At 48.9% G+C, this 25842-nt stretch overlaps 2 protein-coding genes across 4 annotated transcripts in view; one reads left to right on the forward strand and one right to left on the reverse strand.

The window, feature by feature from the left end:
- Window positions 1-25842, reverse strand: part of SLC16A3 (solute carrier family 16 member 3) — a 140938-nt gene that overhangs the window by 60790 nt on the left and 54306 nt on the right. The window lies entirely within an intron of this gene.
- The window catches only part of CCDC57 (coiled-coil domain containing 57), a 94233-nt gene that overhangs the window by 16510 nt on the left and 51881 nt on the right, over window positions 1-25842 (forward strand). For all 3 annotated transcript variants that reach the window (XM_075579982.1, XM_075579980.1, XM_075579981.1), the window contains 5 exons: window positions 932-1089; window positions 1743-1817; window positions 5802-6002; window positions 19120-19278; window positions 22214-22376. In XM_075579982.1, the coding sequence (XP_075436097.1) occupies window positions 932-1089; window positions 1743-1817; window positions 5802-6002; window positions 19120-19278; window positions 22214-22376 (756 nt within the window). The remainder of the gene's footprint in view (window positions 1-931; window positions 1090-1742; window positions 1818-5801; window positions 6003-19119; window positions 19279-22213; window positions 22377-25842) is intronic.

The following is a 25842-nucleotide window of genomic DNA, read 5'->3' on the forward strand; positions in this document are numbered from 1 at the left end:
ATACACCTCATTACGTTAGTAATCTGAGCGTCTCCTCCATGGATGTATACACCTCATTACGTTAGTAATCTGAGCGTCTCCTCCATGGATGTATACACCTCATTACGTTAGTAATCTGAGCGTCTCCTCCATGGATGTATACACCTCATTACGTTATAATCTGAGCGTCTCCTCCATGGATGTATAGACCTCATTACGTAGGTATCTGAGCGTCTCCTCCATGGATGTATACACCTCATTACGTAGTAATCTGAGCGTCTCCTCCATGGTTGCATACACCTCATTACGTTATAATCTGAGCGTCTCCTCCATGGATGTATACACCTCATTACGTAGGTATCTGAGCGTCTCCTCCATGGATGTATACACCTCATTACGTTAGTAATCTGAGCGTCCCCTCCATTGATGTATACACCTCATTACGTTAGTAATCTGAGCGTCTCATTCACAGAGTAAACCCATGAACCTCGTGCTATGTAATTAATCTTTCCATCTCGTTAAGAGATCACATCTAATGAAGAGACTTCTGCAGTCTTGAATGATTGATTATCTACAAGACTACCTTGTACGATTGATATGTTGGCCATTTAAAAGGAATCACAGCCCACAATGTTTCTTAACATACCATCAGAAAGTGCCTGTATGTATGTCTTGATATAGCGCCATTAATGTACATAGCGCTTCACAGCAGTAATACACGTGACAATCATATAAATAACACGTAATACAAATAACACAAAGGGGAGAAGTGCTTCAGACATAAGTGACATTTAGGAAAAGTAGTCCCTGCTCCGAAGAGCTTACAATCTAAAGTGACAGCATTAATAGAAGCTATTACTGTTTTAAAATAAAGTCATGTTAACAAAGCTAGATAATGTGATCAAGTCAAAATTAAATTCGGACTGCCAAGATTCTTGTTTTTTTTTTAAAGGTGAAACTATTGAGCAAAGAGTTGGATGTTCTCAGAGAGAATAGCCTGAACGCCTCTGAATCGCTCCAGAAAGCTGAATCAACCAATCAGAGATTTCAGGAGGAGTTAAAACGAAAGGAGTGGGAAATAAAGGATTTATCAGCTGTGAAAGATGCACGGTTTGTATCAATGTAACATCTTTCTATATGATGAAGATGCGCGCATGTATATGGAACCTGTAGTGATTGCAAGTTGAGAGGAGAAAACATGGACTATATGTACAATATTGGTGGAGACTACTGTCAGATAAACAATCGTGAGAGTAGCGATCATTTGTGCAATAAATAGAAGGGGCCGTTTCTCGGACACTGTATATCACACTGTATATCACACTGTGTATCACAGTTTCATAACGTTTTCATGTCTAGATATCCGAAGTCCATCTCCACCATCGCCACGGGGAGACCCGTCCGTGTCTGTCACATTTTCAGTGGGATGGGGTTTTCTCGCCTTTTTCACTCCCTTTTTTTGTCCTTGAGCTATTTTTAAAGTTTGTCACATTCTGTGTTCCCTTCTTCCTTTCACTTGGGGCATATTAATGTCATCGTTTCTGTAACGAGTTTCTCCAGGCGTCCGCTGTGTACCCAGTATTACAGATCTCATGTGGGACATTCTGTATCAATTCCTGCGTCACCTTCTCATCACTTCTTATTCCCAGTCTCTCCTTTTCACATATTATAATAACTCTGTGATCTTTCTCTGTTACATCCTCCTTAGAATATCCTGTTTTTAATGCAGAATACAGAAGTGGGACTTGTATTTTATATTTCAGGGTAAAGGAGGCAGAAGATCGGCTCCATTCATTGCAGCTCAAGTGCAGAAGAGAAGAGGAAACATTTCAAAGGAAGTAAGTTAAGATTACATATTAAATGCAGCTTCCACGTGTATATAGTATGTATATAATATGGCAGTCTCTCGCAGGAGCCTGGGAGAGTTGAACTCCTTTTAATGTCTGTATTTTGCCCCCTCAGCATGTTCTGTGTTTTTTTGTTTTTTTTTAAAATCTTATTTGCTGTTTAGTGCCTGCGGTTACCATGGTAACCTTTACACTGCGCTGGCACGGACTGCGGCATTACATGCATGGGATCCGATAAACCCTATACATACATGGGATCCGATAAACCCTATACATACATGGGATCCGATAAACCCTATACATACATGGGATCCGATAAACCCTATACATACATGGGATCCGATAAACCCTATACATACATGGGATCCGATAAACCCTATACATACATGGGATCCGATAAACCCTATACATGCATGGGATCCGATAAACCCTATACATACATGGGATCCGATAAACCCTATACATACATGGGATCCGATAAACCCTATACATGCATGAGATCCGATAAACCCTATGCATACAGAGACCTCTCACTGGCACACATATATACCCAGCTATCTGACAGTGACATACAGACACCTCTCACTGACACACACACACACACACGCATAGAGACCTTGTGGATAGAAATTAGCAGTGGGGGTAAAAGTATAAGGGAAAATGTTTGTAGGGATATGGTATAACCACCAAATATCTGTGAGATTGAGGAAGTTAAAATACTTTTGCAAATGGAGAAGGCATCAAAACTGGGTGATGTTTGCATAATGGGTGATTTTAATTATCCAGACATAGACTGGGGCAATGAGATTAGCATTACAGCAAAAAGAAAAACAACTTTTTGGGGGTGCTTAAAGACAATTATATGACCCAAATTATTGAGGAACCAACCAGGAGAGGGGCAATACTGGATTTGGTAATATCAAACAATGTAGAAGTAATTGCAAATACAGGCATACCCCGCATTAACGTACACAATGGGACCGGAGCATGTATGTAAAGCGAAAATTTACTTAAAGTGAAGCACTACTTTTTTCCCACTTAGTGATGCATGTACTGTACTGCAATCGTCATATACGGGCATAACTGATGTAACTAACGCATTTGTAACAGGCTCTATAGTCTCCCCGCTTGCGCACAGCTTCGGTACAGGCAGGGAGCCGGTATTGCTGTTCAGGACGTGCGATATGTCCTTACTCGCGAGTGTACTTTTAAAGTGAGTGTCCTTAAACCGGGGTATGCCTGTATTCAAGTCCTGGAATATTTGGGTAACAGTGATCATAACATGGTCTCATTTTAAATAAATTATCAAAAAACAGGTTACTTGGGTTCAACAAAGACTGTAAACTTCAGAAAAGCAGATTTTAATAAACTGAGGTGTAAACTCCAAGAAATACATTGGGATGATGTTTTTGCAGGAAAAATGTAGAAGATAAATGGGCAGTCTTTAAAACATTGTTAGAAAAGCACACTTATCAGTGTATACCCTTGGGTAATAAGTATAAAAGAAATAAGTCAAAACCAATGTTGCTAAATAAACAGGTAGGGGAGGAAATGGACAAGAAGAGGCAGGCGTTTAGGTTCTTTAAGTCAGAAGGGACGGAGACATCGTATCAGAATTATAAGGAATGTAACAAAAATTGCAAAAGGGCAATCAAATTAGCAAAAAGGGATAATGAAAAAAGGATTGCAATAGAAAGTAAGATCAACACTAAAAAGTTCTTTAATTACCTTAATAACAACAACATTTTTAGAAAAGAAAATATAGGACCCTTTCAGTGTGAGATGGGCAGGCAGATTATTGGAGTTAAGGAAAAAGCTGAGGTATTAAACAAATTCTTTGCCTCTGTGTTTACCAGGGAAGAATCAAGTTCAATAGTAGTGCCGCAGGAGGAAGCCACAACCTCCATATTAATGACCAATTGGTTAACTGAGGAAGAAGTTCATAAGCGGCTTGAAAAAAATAAAGTAAATAAGGCACCTGGCCCCAATGGCATACATCCAAGCGTTCTCAAGGAGTTCAGTTCAGCCAAACCATTACATTTAATATTCAAGGACTCCATTTCCACAGGCTCAGTACCACAAGATTGGCGTAAAGCAGATGTGGTGCCTATATTTAAAAAGCGAGCTAGATCACAACCGGGGAATTACAGACCTGTACGCCTGACTTCAATAGTGGGGAACTACTTGAAGGTTTAATACAGGATAATATTCAGGAATACCTAATGGAAAACAAAATTATTAGTAATAGTCAGCATGGATGTATGAAGGATAAATCATGCCAAACCAACCTTATTTGTTTCTTTGAGGAGGTAAGTATTAATTTAGACCAGGGTAATGCAGTTGATGTGGTCTACTTAGATTTTGCAAAGGCTTTTGATACGGTTCCACACAAGAGGTTGGTGTACAAAATAAAGAAAATTGGACTCTAATAATGTATGCACCTGGATTGAAAACTGGTTAAAGGACAGACAACAGAGGGTTGTCATAAATGGAACTTTTTCAGGTTGGGCTAAAGTCGTGAGTGGAGTACCTCAGGGTATCGGTACTGGGACCCCTGCTTTTTAACTTGTTTATTAATGACCTTGAGGTTGGCATCGAGAGCAAAGTCTCCATCTTTGCTGATGATACTAAATTGTGTAAGGTAGTAGAATCAGAGCAGGATGTAATTTCTCTTCAGAAGGACTTGGAGAGACTGGAAATGTGGGCAGGTAAATGGCAGATGAGGTTTAATACAGATAAATGTAAGGTTATGCATTTGGGATGCAAGAATAAACAGACGACTTACAAATTAAATGGGGATAAATTGGGGGAATCCTTGATGGAGACGGATTTAGGAGTGTTTGTAGACAGCAGGCTTGGCAATAGTGCCCAAAGTCATGCAGTAGCTGCAAAGGCAAACAAGATCTTATCTTGCATTAAACGGGCAATGGATGGAAGGGAAGTAAACATAATTATGCCCCTTTACAAAGCATTAGTAAGACCACACCTTGAATATGGAGTACAATTTAGGGCACCAATCCTTAGAATAGACATTATGGAACTAGAGAGAGTGCAGAGAAGAGCCACCAAATTAATAAAGGGGATGGACAATCTAACTTATGAGGAGAGACTAGCTAAATTAGATTTATTTACATTAGAAAAGAGGTGTCCAAGAGGGGATATGATAACTATATACAAATATATTCGGGGACAGTACATGGAGATTTCAAATGAACTATTCATCCCACGGGCAGTACAAAGGACTCGGGGCCATCCCTTTACGTTGGAGGAAAGGAGATTTCACCAGCAACAAAGGAAAGGGTTCTTTACAGTAAGGGCAGTTAATATGTGGGATATATATATCCATCCATCCAGCTATCTGACAGTAGCATACAGAGACCCCTCACTGGCACACACATATATACCCAGCTATCTGACAGTGGCATTCAGTTTGCAGGTGGTGTTTTAATAGATTCAGCCATTGCTTGGCTTTAAGGAAATGTAATTAACTGAGTTGCTGATAGATCAGCAACGATCCTGCTTCCCGGGTTCACAATATGGCTGCCTATTTAAAAAGAGTAAGTGCTGTGCCCATGTAAATGGTTGCTATAGCAACCCAAGGAAGCTTAATACAATAAAACTCATTAAAAAGGGGATCCCGTGTGTGTGCGTGCGTGTACTAATACATTCATTATTATTTAATACCACATAGGATTGTGAATGTTTTGCTGCTTTAAATCACTGGCAGAATCCAGAGACTAAATCTCCAGGCCTGAGGCCTAGGGAATAATCTCTGCGTCCTGTTACCCTGACCCGCACTGCTGCTATGTATTTCAGTCCTAATTAAGATCGGATCTACAGGGTAAGTAAAATAATGCCATACATTTTTATTAACGGTTTAAAGGTTTTATGTTGCTCTTTGTTAGTTTGCAGTCTGCATGCACCAGGCTATTCCTGAAACCGTGTAACCTGTGTGTCTTTTTCCCACATGCCCAGACATGAGCAGATGGATCGCTTTGCCAGGGAGAAGGAGTCGGCGTTGAGGACGGAGAAGGCAGCCCACGCAGAGCAGGTGCAGCTGCTGGAGAATCAGGTCCGGGAGATGCAGCTGTGCATAGAAACGCTGCGCACGGAGCAGCACAGGGTGCAGTGCAGTCACCAGGAGGCCCTGGCAGAGAAGGAAACCGCCATCACAACGTGAGTAACGTGAGTAACGTGAGTAACGGGGTCTTTAACAGAGAGACCTGCAGCATTTTTATATTGATCAGAGAAGAGTGGTGAGAGCATAAAAACCAGAAAAAATGATAAGCAGAAGTAATGTGTGACCACAGGTATTGACACACACACAAGGGGGTGGCAGGGTATAACAAAAATGCTAATAGTAGCTCAACTCACACGGGCATGTGTGAGCAACTCCTATCAAAGTTTCTTTCAGCAATTGCCTCAGAAAACGATCCCTGTCACATGATGAACAGCTTATTCTCAGTATATCACACAGGAGGAAGGTGAGGTATATCACACGGGAGGAAGGTGAGGTATATCACACAGGAGGAAGGGTGAGGTATATCACACAGGAGGAAGGTGAGGTATATCACACAGGAGGAAGGTGAGGTATATCACACGGGAGGAAGGTGAGGTATATCACACAGGAGGAAGGTGAGGTATATCACACGGGAGGAAGGTGAGGTATATCACACAGGAGGAAGGGTGAGGTATATCACACAGGAGGAAGGTGAGGTATATCACACAGGAGGAAGGTGAGGTATATCACACGGGAGGAAGGTGAGGTATATCACACAGGAGGAAGGGTGAGGTATATCGCACAGGAGGAAGGGTGAGGTATATCACACAGGAGGAAGGTGAGGTATGTCACAGGAGGAAGGTGGGGTTTATCACACGGGGAAGGCGGGGTATATCACATAGGAGGAAGATGAGGTATATCACACAGGAGGAAGGTGAGGTTTATCACACAGGAGGAAGATGAGGTATATCACACAGGAGGAAGGTGAGGTATATCACACAGGAGGAAGGTGAGGTATATCACACAGGGGGAAGGTGAGGTATATCACACAGGAGGAAGGTGGGGTTTATCACACGGGGAAGGTGGGGTATATCACACAGGAGGAAGGGTGAGGTATATCGCACAGGAGGAAGGGTGAGGTATATCGCACAGGAGGAGGGTGATGTATATCACACAGGGGGAAGGTGAGGTATATCACACAGGAGGAAGGTGGGGTATATCACACAGGAGGAAGGTGAGGTTTATCACACGGGGAAGGTGGGGTATATCACACAGGAGGAAGGGTGAGGTATATCGCACAGGAGGAAGGGTGAGGTATATCGCACAGGAGGAGGGTGAGGTATATCACACAGGAGGAAGGTGGGGTTTATCACACGGGGAAGGTGGGGTATATCACACAGGAGGAAGGTGAGGTATATCACACAGGAGGAAGGTGAGGTATATCACACAGGAGGAAGGTGAGGTATATCACACGGGGAAGGTGGGGTATATCACACAGGAGGAAGGGTGAGGTATATCCCACAGGAGGAAGGGTGAGGTATATCACACAGGAGGAAGGGTGAGGTATATCCCACAGGAGGAAGGGTGAGGTATATCCCACAGGAGGAAGGTGAGATATCACACAGTAGGAAGGTGGGGTATATCACAGGAGGAAGGTGTGGTATATCACACAGGAGGAAGGTGAGGTATATCACACAGGGGGAAGGTGGGGTATATCACACGGGGAGGGTGAGGTATATCACACAGGAGGAAGGTGAGGTATATCACACAGGAGGAAGGTGAGGTATATCACACAGGGGGAAGGTGAGGTATATCACACAGGAGGAAGGTGGGGTTTATCACACGGGGAAGGTGGGGTATATCACACAGGAGGAAGGGTGAGGTATATAGCACAGGAGGAAGGGTGAGGTATATCGCACAGGAGGAGGGTGATGTATATCACACAGGGGGAAGGTGAGGTATATCACACAGGAGGAAGGTGGGGTATATCACACAGGAGGAAGGTGAGGTTTATCACACGGGGAAGGTGGGGTATATCACACAGGAGGAAGGGTGAGGTATATCGCACAGGAGGAAGGGTGAGGTATATCGCACAGGAGGAGGGTGAGGTATATCACACAGGAGGAAGGTGGGGTTTATCACACGGGGAAGGTGGGGTATATCACACAGGAGGAAGGTGAGGTATATCACACAGGAGGAAGGTGAGGTATATCACACAGGAGGAAGGTGAGGTATATCACACGGGGAAGGTGGGGTATATCACACAGGAGGAAGGGTGAGGTATATCCCACAGGAGGAAGGGTGAGGTATATCACACAGGAGGAAGGGTGAGGTATATCCCACAGGAGGAAGGGTGAGGTATATCCCACAGGAGGAAGGTGAGATATCACACAGTAGGAAGGTGGGGTATATCACAGGAGGAAGGTGTGGTATATCACACAGGAGGAAGGTGAGGTATATCACACAGGAGGAAGGTGGGGTATATCACACAGGGGGAGGGTGAGGTATATCACACAGGAGGAATGTGGGGTATATCACACAGGAGGAAGGTGGGGTATATCACACAGGGGGAAGGTGAGGTATATCACACAGGAGGAAGGTGGGGTATATCACACAGGAGGAAGGTGTGGTATATCACACAGGAGGAAGGTGAGGTATATCACACGGGGAAGGTGGGGTATATCACACAGGAGGAAGGTGAGGTATATCACACAGGAGGAAAGTGAGATATCACACAGTAGGAAGGTGAGGTGTATCACACAGGGGGAAGGTGAGGTATATCACACAGGAGGAAGGTGGGGTATATCACACAGGAGGAAGGTGAGGTATATCACACAGGAGGAAGGTGGGGTATATCACACAGGAGGAAGGTGAGGTATATCACACAGGAGGAAGGGTGAGGTATATCACACAGGAGGAAGGGTGAGGTATATCACACAGGAGGAAGGGTGAGGTATATCACACAGGAGGAAGGGTGAGGTATATCCCACAGGAGGAAGGTGAGATATCACACAGTAGGAAGGTGAGGTATATCCCACAGGAGGAAGGTGAGATATCACACAGTAGGAAGGTGAGGTATATCCCACAGGAGGAAGGTGAGATATCACACAGTAGGAAGGTGAGGTATATCACACAGGAGGAAGGGTGAGGTATATCACACAGGAGGAAGGGTGAGGTATATCCCACAGGAGGAAGGTGAGATATCACACAGTAGGAAGGTGAGGTATATCACACAGGAGGAAGGGTGAGGTATATCCCACAGGAGGAAGGTGAGGTATATCACACAGTAGGAAGGTGAGGTATATCACACAGGAGGAAGGGGAGGTGTATCACACAGGAGGAAGGTGAGGTATATCACACAGGAGGAAGGTGAGATATCACACAGTAGGAAGGTGAGGTGTATCACACAGGAGGAAGGTGAGGTGTATCACACGGGGGGAGGTGAGGTATATCACACAGGAGGAAGGTGAGATATCACACAGTAGGAAGGTGAGGTGTATCACACAGGAGGAAGGTGAGGTGTATCACACAGGAGGAAGGTGAGGTATATCACACAGGAGGAAGGTGAGATATCACACAGTAGGAAGGTGAGGTATATTACACAGGAGGAAGGTGAGGTATGTCACACGGGGGGAGGTGAGGTATATCACACAGGAGGAAGGTGAGGTGTATCACACAGGAGGAAGGTGAGGTATATCACACAGGAGGAAGGTGAGATATCACACAGTAGGAAGGTGAGGTATATCACACAGGAGGAAGGTGAGGTGTATCACACAGGAGGAAGGTGAGGTATATCACACAGGAGGAATGTGAGGTATATCACACAGGAGGAAGGTGAGGTATATCACACAGGAGGAATGTGAGGTATATCACACAGGAGGAAGGTGAGGTATATCACACAGGAGGAATGTGAGGTATATCACACAGGAGGAAGGTGAGGTATATCACACAGGGGGAAGTTGAGGTATGTCACACAGGAGGAAGGTGAGGTATATTACACAGGAGGAAGGTGAGTTATGCCACACAGGATTGCGGTGAGGTATATCACACAGGTGGAAGATTGGGGTATATCACACATGTAATACGAGGACCATGAGGACACCCTGTGGAACTAGAAGGTAGTGCATATATGAAAGCAACAAAGCCTTTTAATAGTGCTCCTTCCTTGGTCCCTGTCACGGGGACGCGCTTAATAACACATTTATATTTTGTGGGTCCTGATTGAGCAGAACAGGTTGAGCAAAATAAACTGAGATTTATTCCCTTGATAGGCAAACACACGACAACTGCAGAATAAACTTAATAATTACACTCACGGGTAGAGAAACAGAGGATAATGTCCAGAAAGGTGCCAAAGCAGCAGAAGATTGTCCTTTAAAATGTAGTCCATTTGCAAATTGCCAAATACATAGCCCCAGTCCAATCCTTCTGTGAATGTGCAAAGTCCTTTCTGGTTCTCTGGGATTTGCTGGATACCCAGGGCTAACGAAATCCTGAAGCAGGGCAAGTTCCTTGTTGCGATGTTTTTAACCCCTTGCGTTCTGGAATCGTAGCCGCTGTACTTAGGTCTTATCCACTTGAAGAAATCAGGTTACAGCAACAACACAGGAATGAGGGGTACAGGCCTTTTTAAGGATAAGGGCCTGTGGGGTTTACATTAGCCTCATCCCATTGGCAACGAATTATCTTGATCCTATCAGAACCTGCCATGTCACAGGGGCAAATCCTACAGCCAGCTCAGGTAACTCTGAGCATGCTCAGTGAGCAGCTTGGTAGCACTGCTAAGTAAAAAGGGCCCACTCATTTCTGGGGACGCAATGTCTGAAGTTTGGGTCCCGAGGTGTGAAATATCCAGGAGGAGTAACAGGATCTGCTACTCAGAAACATCCTGATTAAGTGACACTTTACGAATCTGGGATCTTTCATCCCAACAGGGGGCTCCTGTATGCATAACATTTGTTCCTACTGCTTCACAAAGGCAGGCAGACAAAAAAATAGCATCTGGCCGGTACATTTTAAAACAGTAACAGAAAGGCACTTCACTGCAGGTAGAGATTAGCCTGCAAAATGGGGACAGCCATGCATATAGAATTAACCCCTTCATCCCCAACGCGAAATAGGGGTAACCAGCTGAGCCCACTGCCTTTATTAATGCGCTGATTACCCCCATTTTCGCCACATCTCCCCCACTCAAAGCCCAAGGTTTGCCCTGGCCACCTCCTCTGGTGGTTGGGCTGACCTGAGGGTTTTTGACGTCATTATGTCTTGGGGATTGTCCTGCCGGGAGAGGCCATCAGCGTTCCCATGCTCACTGCCTTTCTTGTGCTGAATGGTGAAGTCACATTCTTGCAAGGCCAGGCTCCAGCGCAGGAGCTTGGCATTCTCTCCCGACACCCTCTGCAACCAACTTAGGGGGTTATGGTCAATGATAACAGTGAAGTGTCTGCCATACCGAGAGGGCTGTAGCTTTTTTAGCGCCCATACTATGGCCAGACACTCCTTCTCAATAGTGGCATATGCTCCTTCTCTGGGCAGCCGCTTGCGGCCCAGAAACATAATTGGAGGTTCCCTGACCTCCTCCCCCACCTGGCTGAGCACAGCACCAATGCCAACGTCTGAGGCATCAGTCTGCTCCAGAAACTTTTTGGAATAATCTGGAGTGGCCAGTATAGGAGCGCCGGCTAGGGCAGTCTTCAAAGCCTGAAATGCATCTTCACAGGCAGGAGACCAGACTACCAGCACAGACAGTCGCTTCTGGGTCAAGTCAGTCAGGGGTTTGGCAATGGCACTATACTGGGGAACAGACTTCCTATAGTAGCCTGCAGTGCCTAGAAACGCCATGCCCTGCTTCTTGGTTTTGGGAGTGGGCCACTGCACTACTGCCTCTACCCTAACTGGTTCTGGCTTGAGGAGCCCTCCACCCACACTATGCCCTAGGTATAAGACTTCAGCCATCCCTACTAAGCACTTGGTGGGTTTTAAGGTGAGACCTGCCTCCCTATTCCTGGCTAGCACCGCAGCTACATGAAGTAAGTGTGATTCCCAGAAGTTACTGAACACAGCAATATCATCCAGATAAGCCCTTGCAAACCCTTGCATGCCCTCTAGCAAACGATTGACCAGGCGTTGGAAGGTAGCCGGTGCATTCCTCATCCCAAATGGCATCACTAAGAACTCATAGAGGCCACTTGGGGTGATGAAAGCCGACTTCTCCCTAGCCTCCTGGGTCAAAGGGATCAGCCAGTACCCTTTACTGTGATCCCTGGTGGTCAGATACCTTGCCCCCGCGAGTTCATCCAGCAACTCATCCATGCGGGGCATGGGGTAGGCATCTGAGACCATGCCCGCATTGAGCTGCCGGTAGTCCACACAGAACCGGGTGGTCCCATCCTTCTTAGGCACTAGGACTACCGGACAAGCCCAAGGGCTCTGGGATGGTACAATTACCCCTAGGGCCAGCATCTCCTCCATCTCCCTCTCTATACTGCCCTTCACCTCTGCTGACACTCTATAAGCGTGCTTATGCAGAGGTTTCAGATCCCCTGTAAGCACTGGGTGCTCAGTGATGTGTGTCCTCCCTGGCTTGTCCGTGAACAGAGCCCTATACTGCTCTAGCATAGCCCTGGCATCTGCTCTCTGCCTGACACTCAGCTGAGACCCTATCTCAACCTGCTCTATGGTACCTCCCTGCCTAGCCTCCCCTAGGAGATCTGGCAGAGCTATGTCCTCCTTGAGCATATTGATGTGATAGACTTTGGTCCTCCCTGTCTCCCTAACCCTGGCTAGCACTGCTGCTACCTGTCCTGGAGACAAACCACAGATCTGCCTGAAGCCAACTATCCTCTCCCTGTATGTCCCCACATACCTCTGCACGCTCTCTGGTGACCTCCTGACCAGGCGGTGGGAGGTAGCCAGAGCATTCCTCATCCTGAATGGCACCCTGAAAAACTCACAGAGGCCATTCTGAAGGCTGAAGACTGACTCCCCCTTTGCCTTCCTCTCTACACTGTCTGCCACCTCTGCTGATACTCCATAGATATTCTTATGCAGAGGATGCAGATCACCTGGGAGCACAGGCTGATCTGTACTATGTGCCCTGCCCAGCTTGTCTGAGAACAGGACCCTAGGCTGCTCTACCCTAGCCCCGGCTTCTGCCCCTGCCTGCCTACCTCCCAGGGCCCCTAGCTCAACTAGGACCCCCCTAGGAAACCATATCCTACCTAAGAGGCCTGGCACTGCCTGAGCTACTTCCTGAAACATGTTCCCCATTCCTGGTAACAGGTTCAGGAGCATCTGCACATAATCACCCGCTTTACCCTCTGGCTGGCAGGCGTCCCAGGGGTGGCCAAAGTCTGCCACTGCCCCTGCTGCCTCCGGCCAGAGGTAAGGCTGCAACAGCTGGGTTCTCATGTGAGTGACCCCCTGATGCCCCACTAGTGGACTGGGGAAGGCTACCTGCAACACTTGCTGCCGACCCTCCCTGGGTCCCACTAACAGTCTTCTACCTGTCCAGCCCCTGGCTAACCCGGTAGAACCTGGCTCCCTACCCCAGAGCCCGCGGTGCCACAGCCTGTGGTCTGACCCCCCGCTTTCCCAGGACTCGGACGCCCGCAGTCCCATACCTTCTAAGCTGGGGTCAGCTTTCACCGCATCCCTATCTGCTGTCCCTAATTCTAACCCCCCACCCTTAGTCTCTAAGTCAGGGGTAACAGGAACAGGTAAAGGGAACAGTAAGTCAGTCACTGGTCGCGACTCAGTAGTCTGGCTTACCTGTCTGGTCTCCGCAGAGGCCACTGGAACCGTTGGTCCCAAATGCAGGGGGACAGAGGTTGATTCTGCTGTGATTCCTGATGACAGGCTCTTAGGAATCGCCGCAACAGCAGGCAATTCCCCAGCAACCACACAGATCACAGGCTCCAGGTTATTGCTAAGGCGCACCTCAGCAGTTTCCCTGGACAAAACCCCCACCTCCCTCATGCCATGATTGGCACCCCCATCCAAAATGATCTGGGCACCCTGTAAGGACCGCAGCCCTCCATCAGGCATGGTTCTTTGCATCCCGGTGCCCGGGAGCAAATCTTCTGGCTGCCCCAGAATAACAGCAGCACCCAAATCTGGCAAGCTCCCTGCTTGCCGGTCACCAAAGGTAACCCTCCGTGGGTGCCTGCTCAGGACATCAGCAGGCTGCATCTCGACTGATGCACTTGGACATCCTTTGTTCACTGCTGCTGGCTCTGAGGTGACAAAAGCAGCATCTGCCTGGGACATCCCTCTTGGTTGTGGATCCCTGGCTGTGCTCTGTTCCTCTGTGTGGGCCAGCCCAATCTGGGTTACTGGCCCTGCAGCTTGTAAACGTTGCCCCTGATGGGGTCCCCCAGACCGCTCACGGTCCGGGCAATGTGGCCGGATGTGGCCCACCTTGTGGCAATGATAGCACCGTCTCTCAAGCTTGAACTCCCCAGTATAGGACGTGTCGCTGCCCACTGTATGTTTGGGAGTCCGCTGAGGTGCAGACTGGTCCCCCCTAGCCGGAATGGCTGCCTCTCTGGGGACTGCTGCGTGGCTCACCAAGGCTCTGCTGGTTACATCTTCATTTGCTGGCTCTGCGGCTTCCACAGCAGTTACTCTGGGAACGTCCTGTTCCCCGCTGACAAGGTGGGAGTGAGGGGGCCTTCCAAGCGCTGTCGACAGGAGCTCGAGTCGCTGTTCATAGCTAAGCCCTTCTCCCCAGGCGGTGAGGAGTGCAATGAGTCCAGAGGTAGCAAGTCCGGCCGCCGCAGCGACTGATCCATCTGCACCCCCTGGCACAACGCCACCCTCTTCCAGGCGGTCACTGACATCCTTCGCTCCGGGCTGAGTACTGTCTGCTGGCGGGGCCATCCTGTCCTCATATTCTTCTAAATCCTCCTCTAGCTGACTCTTGGAACGACCGTCTGTCGTGAACCCGTACCCCACACATCTCTCCACTATCTGCGCCCGGTTCCAGGTACAAAACCTTCCTGAGCGTGGACTCATGGTGCCACTGGGGTATAGGTCCAGAGACCAGTGAATTATCTCGTGCTTCTTTGGAAGTGTGTGTAAGTTGCCACTTGTCTGAGGAGCTTGCAATCTACAAGGTCCTCACTATATTACAGAACACTGCAATATAGGCTCAATCAGTATCTCACCAGCTGCCACCAGTTTTAAACGCCTGTCACGGGGACGCGCTTAATAACACATTTATATTTTGTGGGTCCTGATTGAGCCTATATTGCAGTGTTCTGTAATATAGTGAGGACCTTGTAGATTGCAAGCTCCTCAGACAAGTGGCAACTTACACAGTCCCACAGGGGCTCTTATTACCACTTAATGTTGTAATAGCAAAAAGTATTAGTGCATTAGTCAACAGCTGTGTGCCCGTGCCCTCCTCCTAATGCCTGGCGCATGTAGTGTCTGATGGGGCGGATCATCCTATATAGATGTCCTTCATAGGACTTGCTAAATGTTTGTAGTGCGGCTGCGGTGTGAATCAGGACGGGGAGCCTGGCTGCTTCTTATTTAGGAGATTCGGATAACAGTCATTTTCTTATTGATCTATTCTATCAATTTATTGAAGATATTCTGAACAGAGAAATGTTACTTTCATTTAAGAATAAGAAAGAAAGATCACACAACCCAGATACATTTGTGGTTTGTATGTATTCTAATGCATGGATTGAGCTAATACCTGCATTTAAAGTCAGTGTCATGATAATGTCATGAGGTATTATGTATTTTAATCCATTTGATGCTTCGAATGATTCTCCATTCACACGCCTGCTGTACTGTATGACGGATTCCCCATTCACACGCACGCTGCACTGTATGAAGGATTCTCCATTCACACGCACGCTGTACTGTATGAAGGATTCTCCATTCACACGCAGGCTGTACTGTATGAAGAATTCCCCATTCACACGCACGCTGTACTGTATGAAGGATTCCCCATTCACACACCTGCTGTACTGTATGAAGGATTCCCCATTCACACGCCCGCTGTACTGTATGAAGGATTCTCCATTCACACACCTGCTGTACTGTATGAAGGATTCCCCATTCACACACCTGCTGTACTGTATGAAGGATTCCCCATTCACACGCCCGCTGTACTGTATGAAGGATTCCCCATTCACACGCCTGCTGTACTGTATGAAGGATTCTCCATTCACACACCTGCTATACTGTATGAAGAATTCCCCATTCACATCCCCGCTGTACTGTATGAAGAATTCCCCATTCACATCCCCGCTGTACTGTATGACGGATTCCCCATTCACACGCAGGCTGTACTGTATGAAGGATTCCCCATTCACACGCACGCTGTACTGTATGAAGATTCCCCATTCACACGCAGGCTGTACTGTATGAAGGATTCCCCATTCACACGCACGCTGTAATGTATGAAGGATTCCCCATTCACACACCTGCTGTACTGTATGAAGGATTCCCCATTCACACGCCCGCTGTACTGTATGAAGGATTCTCCATTCACACACCTGCTGTACTGTATGAAGGATTCCCCATTCACACACCTGCTGTACTGTATGAAGGATTCCCCATTCACACGCCCGCTGTACTGTATGAAGGATTCCCCATTCACACGCCTGCTGTACAATATGAAGGATTCTCCATTCACACACCTGCTATACTGTATGAAGAATTCCCCATTCACATCCCCGCTGTACTGTATGAAGAATTCCCCATTCACATCCCCGCTGTACTGTATGACGGATTCCCCATTCACACGCAGGCTGTACTGTATGAAGGATTCCCCATTCACACGCACGCTGTACTGTATGAAGATTCCCCATTCACACGCAGGCTGTACTGTATGAAGGATTCCCCATTCACACGCACGCTGTACTGTATGAAGAATTCCCCATTCACACGCACGCTGTACTGTATGAAGGATTCCCCATTCACACGCACGCTGTACTGTATGAAGGATTCCCCATTCACACGCACGCTGTACTGTATGAAGAATTCCCCATTCACACGCACGCTGCACTGTATGAAGAATTCCCCATTCACACGCACGTTGTACTGTATGACGGATTCCCCATTCACACGCACGCTGTACTGTATGAAGAATTCCCCATTCACATCCCCGCTGTACTGTATGACGGATTCCCCATTCACACGCAGGCTGTACTGTATGAAGGATTCCCCATTCACACGCACGCTGTACTGTATGAAGGATTCCCCATTCACACGCAGGCTCTACTGTATGAAGGATTCCCCATTCACACGCACGCTGTACTGTATGAAGGATTCCCCATTCACATCCCCGCTGTACTGTATGAAGGATTCCCCATTCACACGCACGCTGTACTGTATGAAGCATTCCCCATTCACACGCACGCTGTACTGTATGAAGGATTCCCCATTCACACGCACGCTGTACTGTATGAAGGATTCCCCATTCACACGCACGCTGTACTGTATGAAGGATTCCCCATTCACATCCCCGCTGTACTGTATGAAGGATTCCCCATTCACACGCACGCTGTACTGTATGAAGGATTTCCCATTCACACGCACGCTGTACTGTATGAAGGATTCCCCATTCACACGCACGCTGTACTGTATGACGGATTCCCCATTCACATGCAGGCTGTACTGTATGAAGAATTCCCCATTCACACGCAGGCTGTACTGTATGACGGATTCCCCATTCACACGCACGCTGTACTGTATGAAGGATTCCCCATTCACACGCCTGCTGTACTGTATGACGGATTCCCCATTCACACGCCTGCTGTACTGTATGACGGATTCCCCATTCACACGCCTGCTGTACTGTATGAAGGATTCCCCATTCACACGCACGCTGTACTGTATGACGGATTCCCCATTCACACGCACGCTGTACTGTATGAAGGATTCTCCATTCACACGCACGCTGTACTGTATGAAGGATTCCCCATTCACACGCCTGCTGTACTGTATGAAGGATTCCCCATTCACACGCCTGCTGTACTGTATGAAGGATTCCCCATTCACACGCACGCTGTACTGTATGAAGGATTCCCCATTCACACGCCTGCTGTACTGTATGACGGATTCCCCATTCACACACCTGCTGTACTGTATGACGGATTCCCCATTCACACGCAGGCTGTACTGTATGACGGATTCCCCATTCACACGCCTGCTGTACTGTATGACGGATTCCCCATTCACACACCTGCTGTACTGTATGACGGATTCCCCATTCACACGCAGGCTGTACTGTATGAAGGATTCCCCATTCACACGCAGGCTGTACTGTATGACGGATTCCCCATTCACACGCCTGCTGTACTGTATGACGGATTCCCCATTCACACGCCTGCTGTACTGTATGACGGATTCCCCATTCACACGCACGCTGTACTGTATGAAGGATTCCCCATTCACACGCCTGCTGTACTGTATGACGGATTCCCCATTCACACGCACGCTGTACTGTATGAAGGATTCCCCATTCACACGCCTGCTGTACTGTATGCCGGATTCCCCATTCACACGCACGCTGTACTGTATGAAGAATTCCCCATTCACACGCACGCTGTACTGTATGAAGGATTCCCCATTCACACGCACGCTGTACTGTATGAAGGATTCACCATTCACACGCACGCTGTACTGTATGAAGGATTCCCCATTCACACGCACGCTGTACTGTATGAAGGATTCACCATTCACACGCACGCTGTACTGTATGAAGGATTCCCCATTCACACGCACGCTGTACTGTATGAAGGATTCCCCATTCACACACCTGCTGTACTGTATGAAGCATATATTGTCTAACAAAGAATAAACATTGGGACTGCTATCTAACAAAGGAACTGGTCTCTCTTCATTCGAATCTGCGAAAGAAAAGAAAGGATCCTACATTTAGATTTTTGAAAGCATATATACAATTATATTTACACAGACGCGGGGAGATGCAGAAACAGGAGGTGTACAGTGACAGAAAGACAGAGGGAGATCGAAAGATAGTTACAAAGGCAAAGAAATCTGTTCCCTGCATCAATAACCTAATTAATATATTCCCCCAAGTAAAATAACCCTTATTCTTTCAAAAGCTGTTTTTGGTGGACCACCCCTATACTGTATATGCGGAGAATGGGTCCCCAAAGGCAAAATAATTCTTTGGGGGGTGGAGCAGTGTAAAAAATGAAACAAATGTACTGTATTGGACTTCCCGAGTTGAGGAGTTGTGGTTAGTGTTTGGTAAATGCTGGTAAGTGTGGTTAGTAAATGTATTGTGTTGTGCGATTTTTAAAGGCTCCGAGAAGATCTGGACACATTGAAAAGCGGTTGGGATTCCCACATAGCACAAATGTCAAAGGAGACGGTTAACAAGGACCTGGAAATCCAGTCATTACAAGAGGAGGACACGAAGCTGAAAGCCAGGCTCAGCACCAATCAGAAGCACATTGAGAGGTAACAGAACCCGTGTCCGTTACAAGGAAATGGTGTGTATGTTACTACAGGTGTGCATGTTACCGGCCAGGATCACATTGGTGTGTATGTTACTACAGGTGTGCATGTTACCGGCCAGGATCACATTGGTGTGTATGTTACTACAGGTGTGGCATGTTACCGGCCAGGATCACATTGGTGTGTATGTTACTACAGGTGTGGCATGTTACCGGCCAGGATCACATTGGTGTGTATGTTACTACAGGTGTGGCATGTTACCGGCCAGGATCACATTGGTGTGTATGTTACTACAGGTGTGGCATGTTACCGGTCAGGCTCACATTGGTGTGTATGTTACTACCGGTGTGGCATGTTACCGGCCAGGATCACATTGGTGTGTATGTTACTACAGGTGTGGCATGTTACCGGCCAGGATCACATTGGTGTGTATGTTACTACAGGTGTGCATGTTACCGGCCAGGCTCACATTGGTGTGTATGTTACTACAGGTGTGGATGTTACTGGCCAGGATCACATTGGTGTGTATGTTACTACAGGTGTGGCATGTTACCGGCCAGGATCACATTGGTGTGTATGTTACTACAGGTGTGGCATGTTACCGGCCAGGATCACATTGGTGTGTATGTTACTACAGGTGTGGCATGTTACCGGCCAGGATCACATTGCTGTGTATGTTACTACAGCTGTGGCATGTTACTGGCCAGGATCACATTGGTGTGTATGTTACTACAGGTGTGTGTATGTTACTACAGGTGTGGCATGTTACCGGCCAGGATCACATTGGTGTGTACAGTATGTTACTACTGGTGTGGCATGTTACCGGCCAGGATCATATTGCTGTGTATGTTACTACAGGTGTGGCATGTTACCGGCCAGGATCACATTGCTGTGTATGTTACTACAGGTTTGGCATGTTACCGGCCAGGATCACATTGGTGTGTATGTTACTACAGCTGTGGCATGTTACCGGTCAGGCTCACATTGGTGTGTATGTTACTACAGGTGTGGCATGTTACCGGCCAGGATCACATTGGTGTGTATGTTACTACAGCTGTGGCATGTTACCGGTCAGGCTCACATTGGTGTGTATGTTACTACAGGTGTGGCATGTTACCGGCCAGGATCACATTGGTGTGTATGTTACTACAGGTGTGGCATGTTAGGATCACATTGGTGTGTATGTTACTACAGGTGTGGCATGTTAGGATCACATTGGTGTGTATGTTACTACAGGTGTTGCATGTTACCGGCCAGGATCACATTGATGTGTATGTTACTACAGGTGTGGCATGTTACCGACCAGGATCACATTGGTGTGTATGTTACTACAGGTGTGGCATGTTACCGGCCAGGATCACATTGGTGTGTATGTTACTACCGGTGTGGCATGTTACCGGCCAGGATCACATTGGTTTGTATGTTACTACAGGTGTGGCATGTTACTGGCCAGGATCACATTGGTTTGTATGTTACTACAGGTGTGGCATGTTACCTGCCAGGATCACATTGGTGTGTATGTTACTACAGGTGTGTCATGTTACTGGCCAGGATCACATTGGTTTGTATGTTACTACAGGTGTGGCATGTTACCTGCCAGGATCACATTGTTGTGTATGTTACTACAGGTGTGTCATGTTACTGGCCAGGATCACATTGGTTTGTATGTTACTACAGGTGTGGCATGTTACCTGCCAGGATCACATTGGTGTGTATGTTACTACAGGTGTGGCATGTTACCGGCCAGGATCACATTGTTGTGTATGTTACTACAGGTGTGGCATGTTACCGACCAGGATCACATTGGTGTGTATGTTACAACAGGTGTGGCATGTTACCGGCCAGGATCACATTGGTGTGTATGTTGCTACAGGTGTGGCATGTTACCGGCCAGGATCACATTGGTGTGTATGTTACTACAGGTGTGTCATGTTACTGGCCAGGATCACATTGGTTTGTATGTTACTACAGGTGTGGCATGTTACCTGCCAGGATCACATTGGTGTGTATGTTACTACAGGTGTGGCATGTTACCGGCCAGGATCACATTGTTGTGTATGTTACTACAGGTGTGGCATGTTACCGACCAGGATCACATTGGTGTGTATGTTACAACAGGTGTGGCATGTTACCGGCCAGGATCACATTGGTGTGTATGTTGCTACAGGTGTGGCATGTTACCGGCCAGGATCACATTGGTGTGTATGTTACTACAGGTGTGGCATGTTACCGCCCAGGATCACATTGGTGTGTATGTTACTACAGGTGTGGCATGTTACCGGCCAGGATCACACTCTATCTTTTGTAACGTGTGCTTGGAAATGTGTAAAATCGCTGAGTTTCGATCTAACGTGAAACATTTGGAATGAAATCCATTTGCAAGTCAGAAATTACATTTTTATTATTTAAAAAAAAAAGAAACTCCACCCACAAAGCCCAGGTCCGATGATGAAACCAACGAGTTGGGACACCGCTCTGCCATATACCAATTACTTTTTATAATTCCACATGTCAGAGGGCCGCATACTGAGGGGTCCCCAGGGGCCGCACACTGAGGGGTCCCCAGGGGCCGCACACTGAGGGGTCCACAGGGGCCGAACTATACTGTTTTATCCCCGGAAAATGCCCCAGTCACTCAGATATTTATCTCCTATGTGCTGATGGTCCTGGTTCCATTTGCGAGGAAATGGCTGCCACTCACATGGGCCAATAGGAAGCATTGCTGTCATCAGAACAGGACACTGCAGCTTTGTATTGGATAACCCAGGCAGCCATCTTTGATTTTACATTCATTACTGGCACTTAGGAAAAAAGAGGCTGCCCACAGCTAGGAATAGCCCTGTTCTGGGGGCTGCCCGGTTCCTATTCTTTAGTATCACTCAAAAAAAGGGTGGATTGCTTTTTTCAGAAGTAAATAAAGATACTTTTGTGCAAACAGGTACCAGCAGCAGCTATCACAGGCCGTGGAGCGGGAGCATGTCCTGGAGCAGGCGAAAGTACAGGCTGAGCTTGACTGGCAAAAGCGCTGTGAGCATGCAGAGCAAAAGCAATATAAGCACTCGGAGGAACTGATAGAAAGTCTTAATAAGGCAAAAGAAGAGGTGAGCGCACAGACACCGGGGCTGGGTGTTGGGATAGCACAGAGACAGGCTGGGTGTTGGGGTAGCACAGAGACTGAGGCTGGGTGTTGCGGTAGCACAGAGACTGAGGCTGGGTGTTGGGGTAGCACAGAGACAGGCTGGGTGTTGGGGTAGCAGAGACAGGCTGGGTATTGGGGTAGCACAGAGACTGAGGCTGGGTGTTGGGGTAGCACAGAGACAGGCTGGGTGTTGGGGTAGCACAGAGACTGAGGCTGGGTGTTGGGGTAGCACAGAGACAGGCTGGGTGTTGGGGAAGCACAGAGACAGGCTGGGTGTTGGGGTAGCACAGAGACAGGCTGGGTGTTGGGGTAGCACAGAGACAGGCTGGGTGTTGGGGAAGCACAGAGACAGGCTGGGTGTTGGGGAAGCACAGAGACAGGCTGGGTGTTGGGGAAGCACAGAGACAGGCTGGGTGTTGGGGTAGCACAGAGACAGGCTGGGTGTTGGGGTAGCACAGAGACAGGCTGAGTGTTGGGGTAGCACAGAGACAGGCTGGGTGTTGGGGAAGCACAGAGACAGGCTGGGTGTTGGGGAAGCACAGAGACAGGCTGGGTGTTGGGGAAGCACAGAGAAAGGCTGGGTGTTGGGGTAGCACAGAGACAGGCTGGGTGTTGGGGTAGCACAGAGACAGGCTGGGTGTTGGGGTAGCACAGAGACAGGCTGGGTGTTGGGGTAGCACAGAGACAGGCTGGGTGTTGGGGTAGCACAGAGACAGGCTGGGTGTTGGGGTAGCACAGAGACAGGCTGGGTGTTGGGGTAGAACAGAGACTGAGGCTGGGTGTTGGGGTAGCACAGAGACAGGCTGGGTGTTGGGGTAGCACAGAGACAGGCTGGGTGTTGGGGTAGCACAGAGACAGGCTGGGTGTTGGGGTAGCACAGAGACAGGCTGGGTGTTGAGGTAGCACAGAGACTGAGGCTGGGTGTTGGGTAGCACAGAGACAGGCTGGGTGTTGGGGTAGCACAGAGACAGGCTGTGTGTTGGGGTAGCACAGAGACAGGCTGGGTGTTGGGGAAGCACAGAGACAGGCTGGGTGTTGGGGAAGCACAGAGACAGGCTGGGTGTTGGGGAAGCACAGAGACAGGCTGGGTGTTGGGGAAGCACAGAGACAGGCTGGGTGTTGGGGTAGCACAGAGACAGGCTGAGTGTTGGGGTAGCACAGAGACAGGCTGGGTGTTGGGGAAGCACAGAGACAGGCTGGGTGTTGGGGTAGCACAGAGACAGGCTGGGTGTTGGGGTAGAACAGAGACTGAGGCTGGGTGTTGGGGTAGCACAGAGACAGGCTGGGTGTTGGGGTAGCACAGAGACAGGCTGGGTGTTGGGGTAGCACAGAGACAGGCTGGGTGTTGGGGTAGCACAGAGACAGGCTGGGTGTTGGGGTAGCACAGAGACAGGCTGGGTGTTGGGGTAGCACAGAGACAGGCTGGGTGTTGGGGTAGAACAGAGACTGAGGCTGGGTGTTGGGGTAGCACAGAGACAGGCTGGGTGTTGGGGTAGCACAGAGACAGGCTGGGTGTTGGGGTAGCACAGAGACAGGCTGGGTGTTGGGGTAGCACAGAGACAGGCTGGGTGTTGAGGTAGCACAGAGACTGAGGCTGGGTGTTGGGTAGCACAGAGACAGGCTGGGTGTTGGGGTAGCACAGAGACAGGCTGTGTGTTGGGGTAGCACAGAGACAGGCTGGGTGTTGGGGTAGCACAGAGACAGGCTGGGTGTTGGGGTAGCACAGAGACTGAGGCTGGGTGTTGGGGTAGCACAGAGACTGAGGCTGGGTGTTGGGGTAGCACAGAGACTGAGGCTGGGTGTTGGGGTAGCACAGAGACAGGCTGGGTGTTGGGGTAGCACAGAGACAGGCTGGGTGTTGGGGTAGCACAGAGACAGGCTGGGTGTTTGGGTAGCACAGAGACAGGCTGGGTGTTGGGGTAGCACAGAGACAGGCTGGGTGTTGAGGTAGCACAGAGACTGAGGCTGGGTGTTGGGTAGCACAGAGACAGGCTGGGTGTTGGGGTAGCACAGAGACTGAGGCTGGGTGTTGGGGTAGCAAAGAGACTGAGGCTGGGTGTTGGGGTAGCACAGAGACAGGCTGGGTGTTGGGGTAGCACAGAGACAGGCTGGGTGTTGGGGAAGCACAGAGACAGGCTGGGTGTTGGGGTAGCACAGAGACAGGCTGGGTGTTGGGGTAGCACAGAGACAGGCTGGGTGTTGGGGAAGCACAGAGACAGGCTGGGTGTTGGGGAAGCACAGAGACAGGCTGGGTGTTGGGGTAGCACAGAGACAGGCTGGGTGTTGGGGTAGCACAGAGACAGGCTGGGTGTTGGGGTAGCACAGAGACAGGCTGGGTGTTGGGGTAGCACAGAGACAGGCTGGGTGTTGGGGTAGCACAGAGACAGGCTGGGTGTTGGGGTAGCACAGAGACTGAGGCTGGGTGTTGGGGTAGCACAGAGACAGGCTGGGTGTTGGGGTAGCACAGAGACAGGCTGGGTGTTTGGGTAGCACAGAGAAAGGCTGGGTGTTGGGGTAGCACAGAGACAGGCTGGGTGTTGAGGTAGCACAGAGACTGAGGCTGGGTGTTGGGTAGCACAGAGACAGGCTGGGTGTTGGGGTAGCACAGAGACAGGCTGGGTGTTGGGGTAGCACAGAGACAGGCTGGGTGTTGGGGTAGCACAGAGACAGGCTGGGTGTTGGGGTAGCAAAGAGACTGAGGCTGGGTGTTGGGGTAGCACAGAGACTGAGGCTGGGTGTTGGGGTAGCACAGAGACAGGCTGGGTGTTGGGGTAGCACAGATACAGGCTGGGTGTTGGGGTAGCACAGAGACTGAGGCTGGGTGTTGGGGTAGCACAGAGACAGGCTGGGTGTTGGGGTAGCACAGAGACTGAGGCTGGGTGTTGGGGTAGCACAGAGACAGGCTGGGTGTTGGGGTAGCACAGAGACAGTCTGGGTGTTGGGGTAGCACAGAGACAGTCTGGGTGTTGGGGAAGCACAGAGACAGGCTGGGTGTTGGGGAAGCACAGAGAAAGGCTGGGTGTTGGGGTAGCACAGAGACAGTCTGGGTGTTGGGGTAGCACAGAGACAGGCTGGGTGTTGGGGAAGCACAGAGACAGGCTGGGTGTTGGGGAAGCACAGAGAAAGGCTGGGTGTTGGGGTAGCACAGAGACAGGCTGGGTGTTGGGGTAGCACAGAGACAGGCTGGGTGTTGGGGTAGCACAGAGACAGGCTGGGTGTTGGGGTAGCACAGAGACAGGCTGGGTGTTGGGGTAGCACAGAGACAGGCTGGGTGTTGGGGTAGCACAGAGACTGAGGCTGGGTGTTGGGGTAGCACAGAGACAGGCTGGGTGTTGGGGTAGCACAGAGACAGGCTCGGTGTTGGGGTAGCACAGAGACAGGCTGGGTGTTTGGGTAGCACAGAGACAGGCTGGGTGTTGCGGTAGCAC

Source organism: Ascaphus truei, chromosome 22 (assembly GCF_040206685.1).
Source record: "Ascaphus truei isolate aAscTru1 chromosome 22, aAscTru1.hap1, whole genome shotgun sequence".
In the NCBI taxonomy this organism is placed as follows: Eukaryota; Metazoa; Chordata; class Amphibia; order Anura; family Ascaphidae; genus Ascaphus; species Ascaphus truei.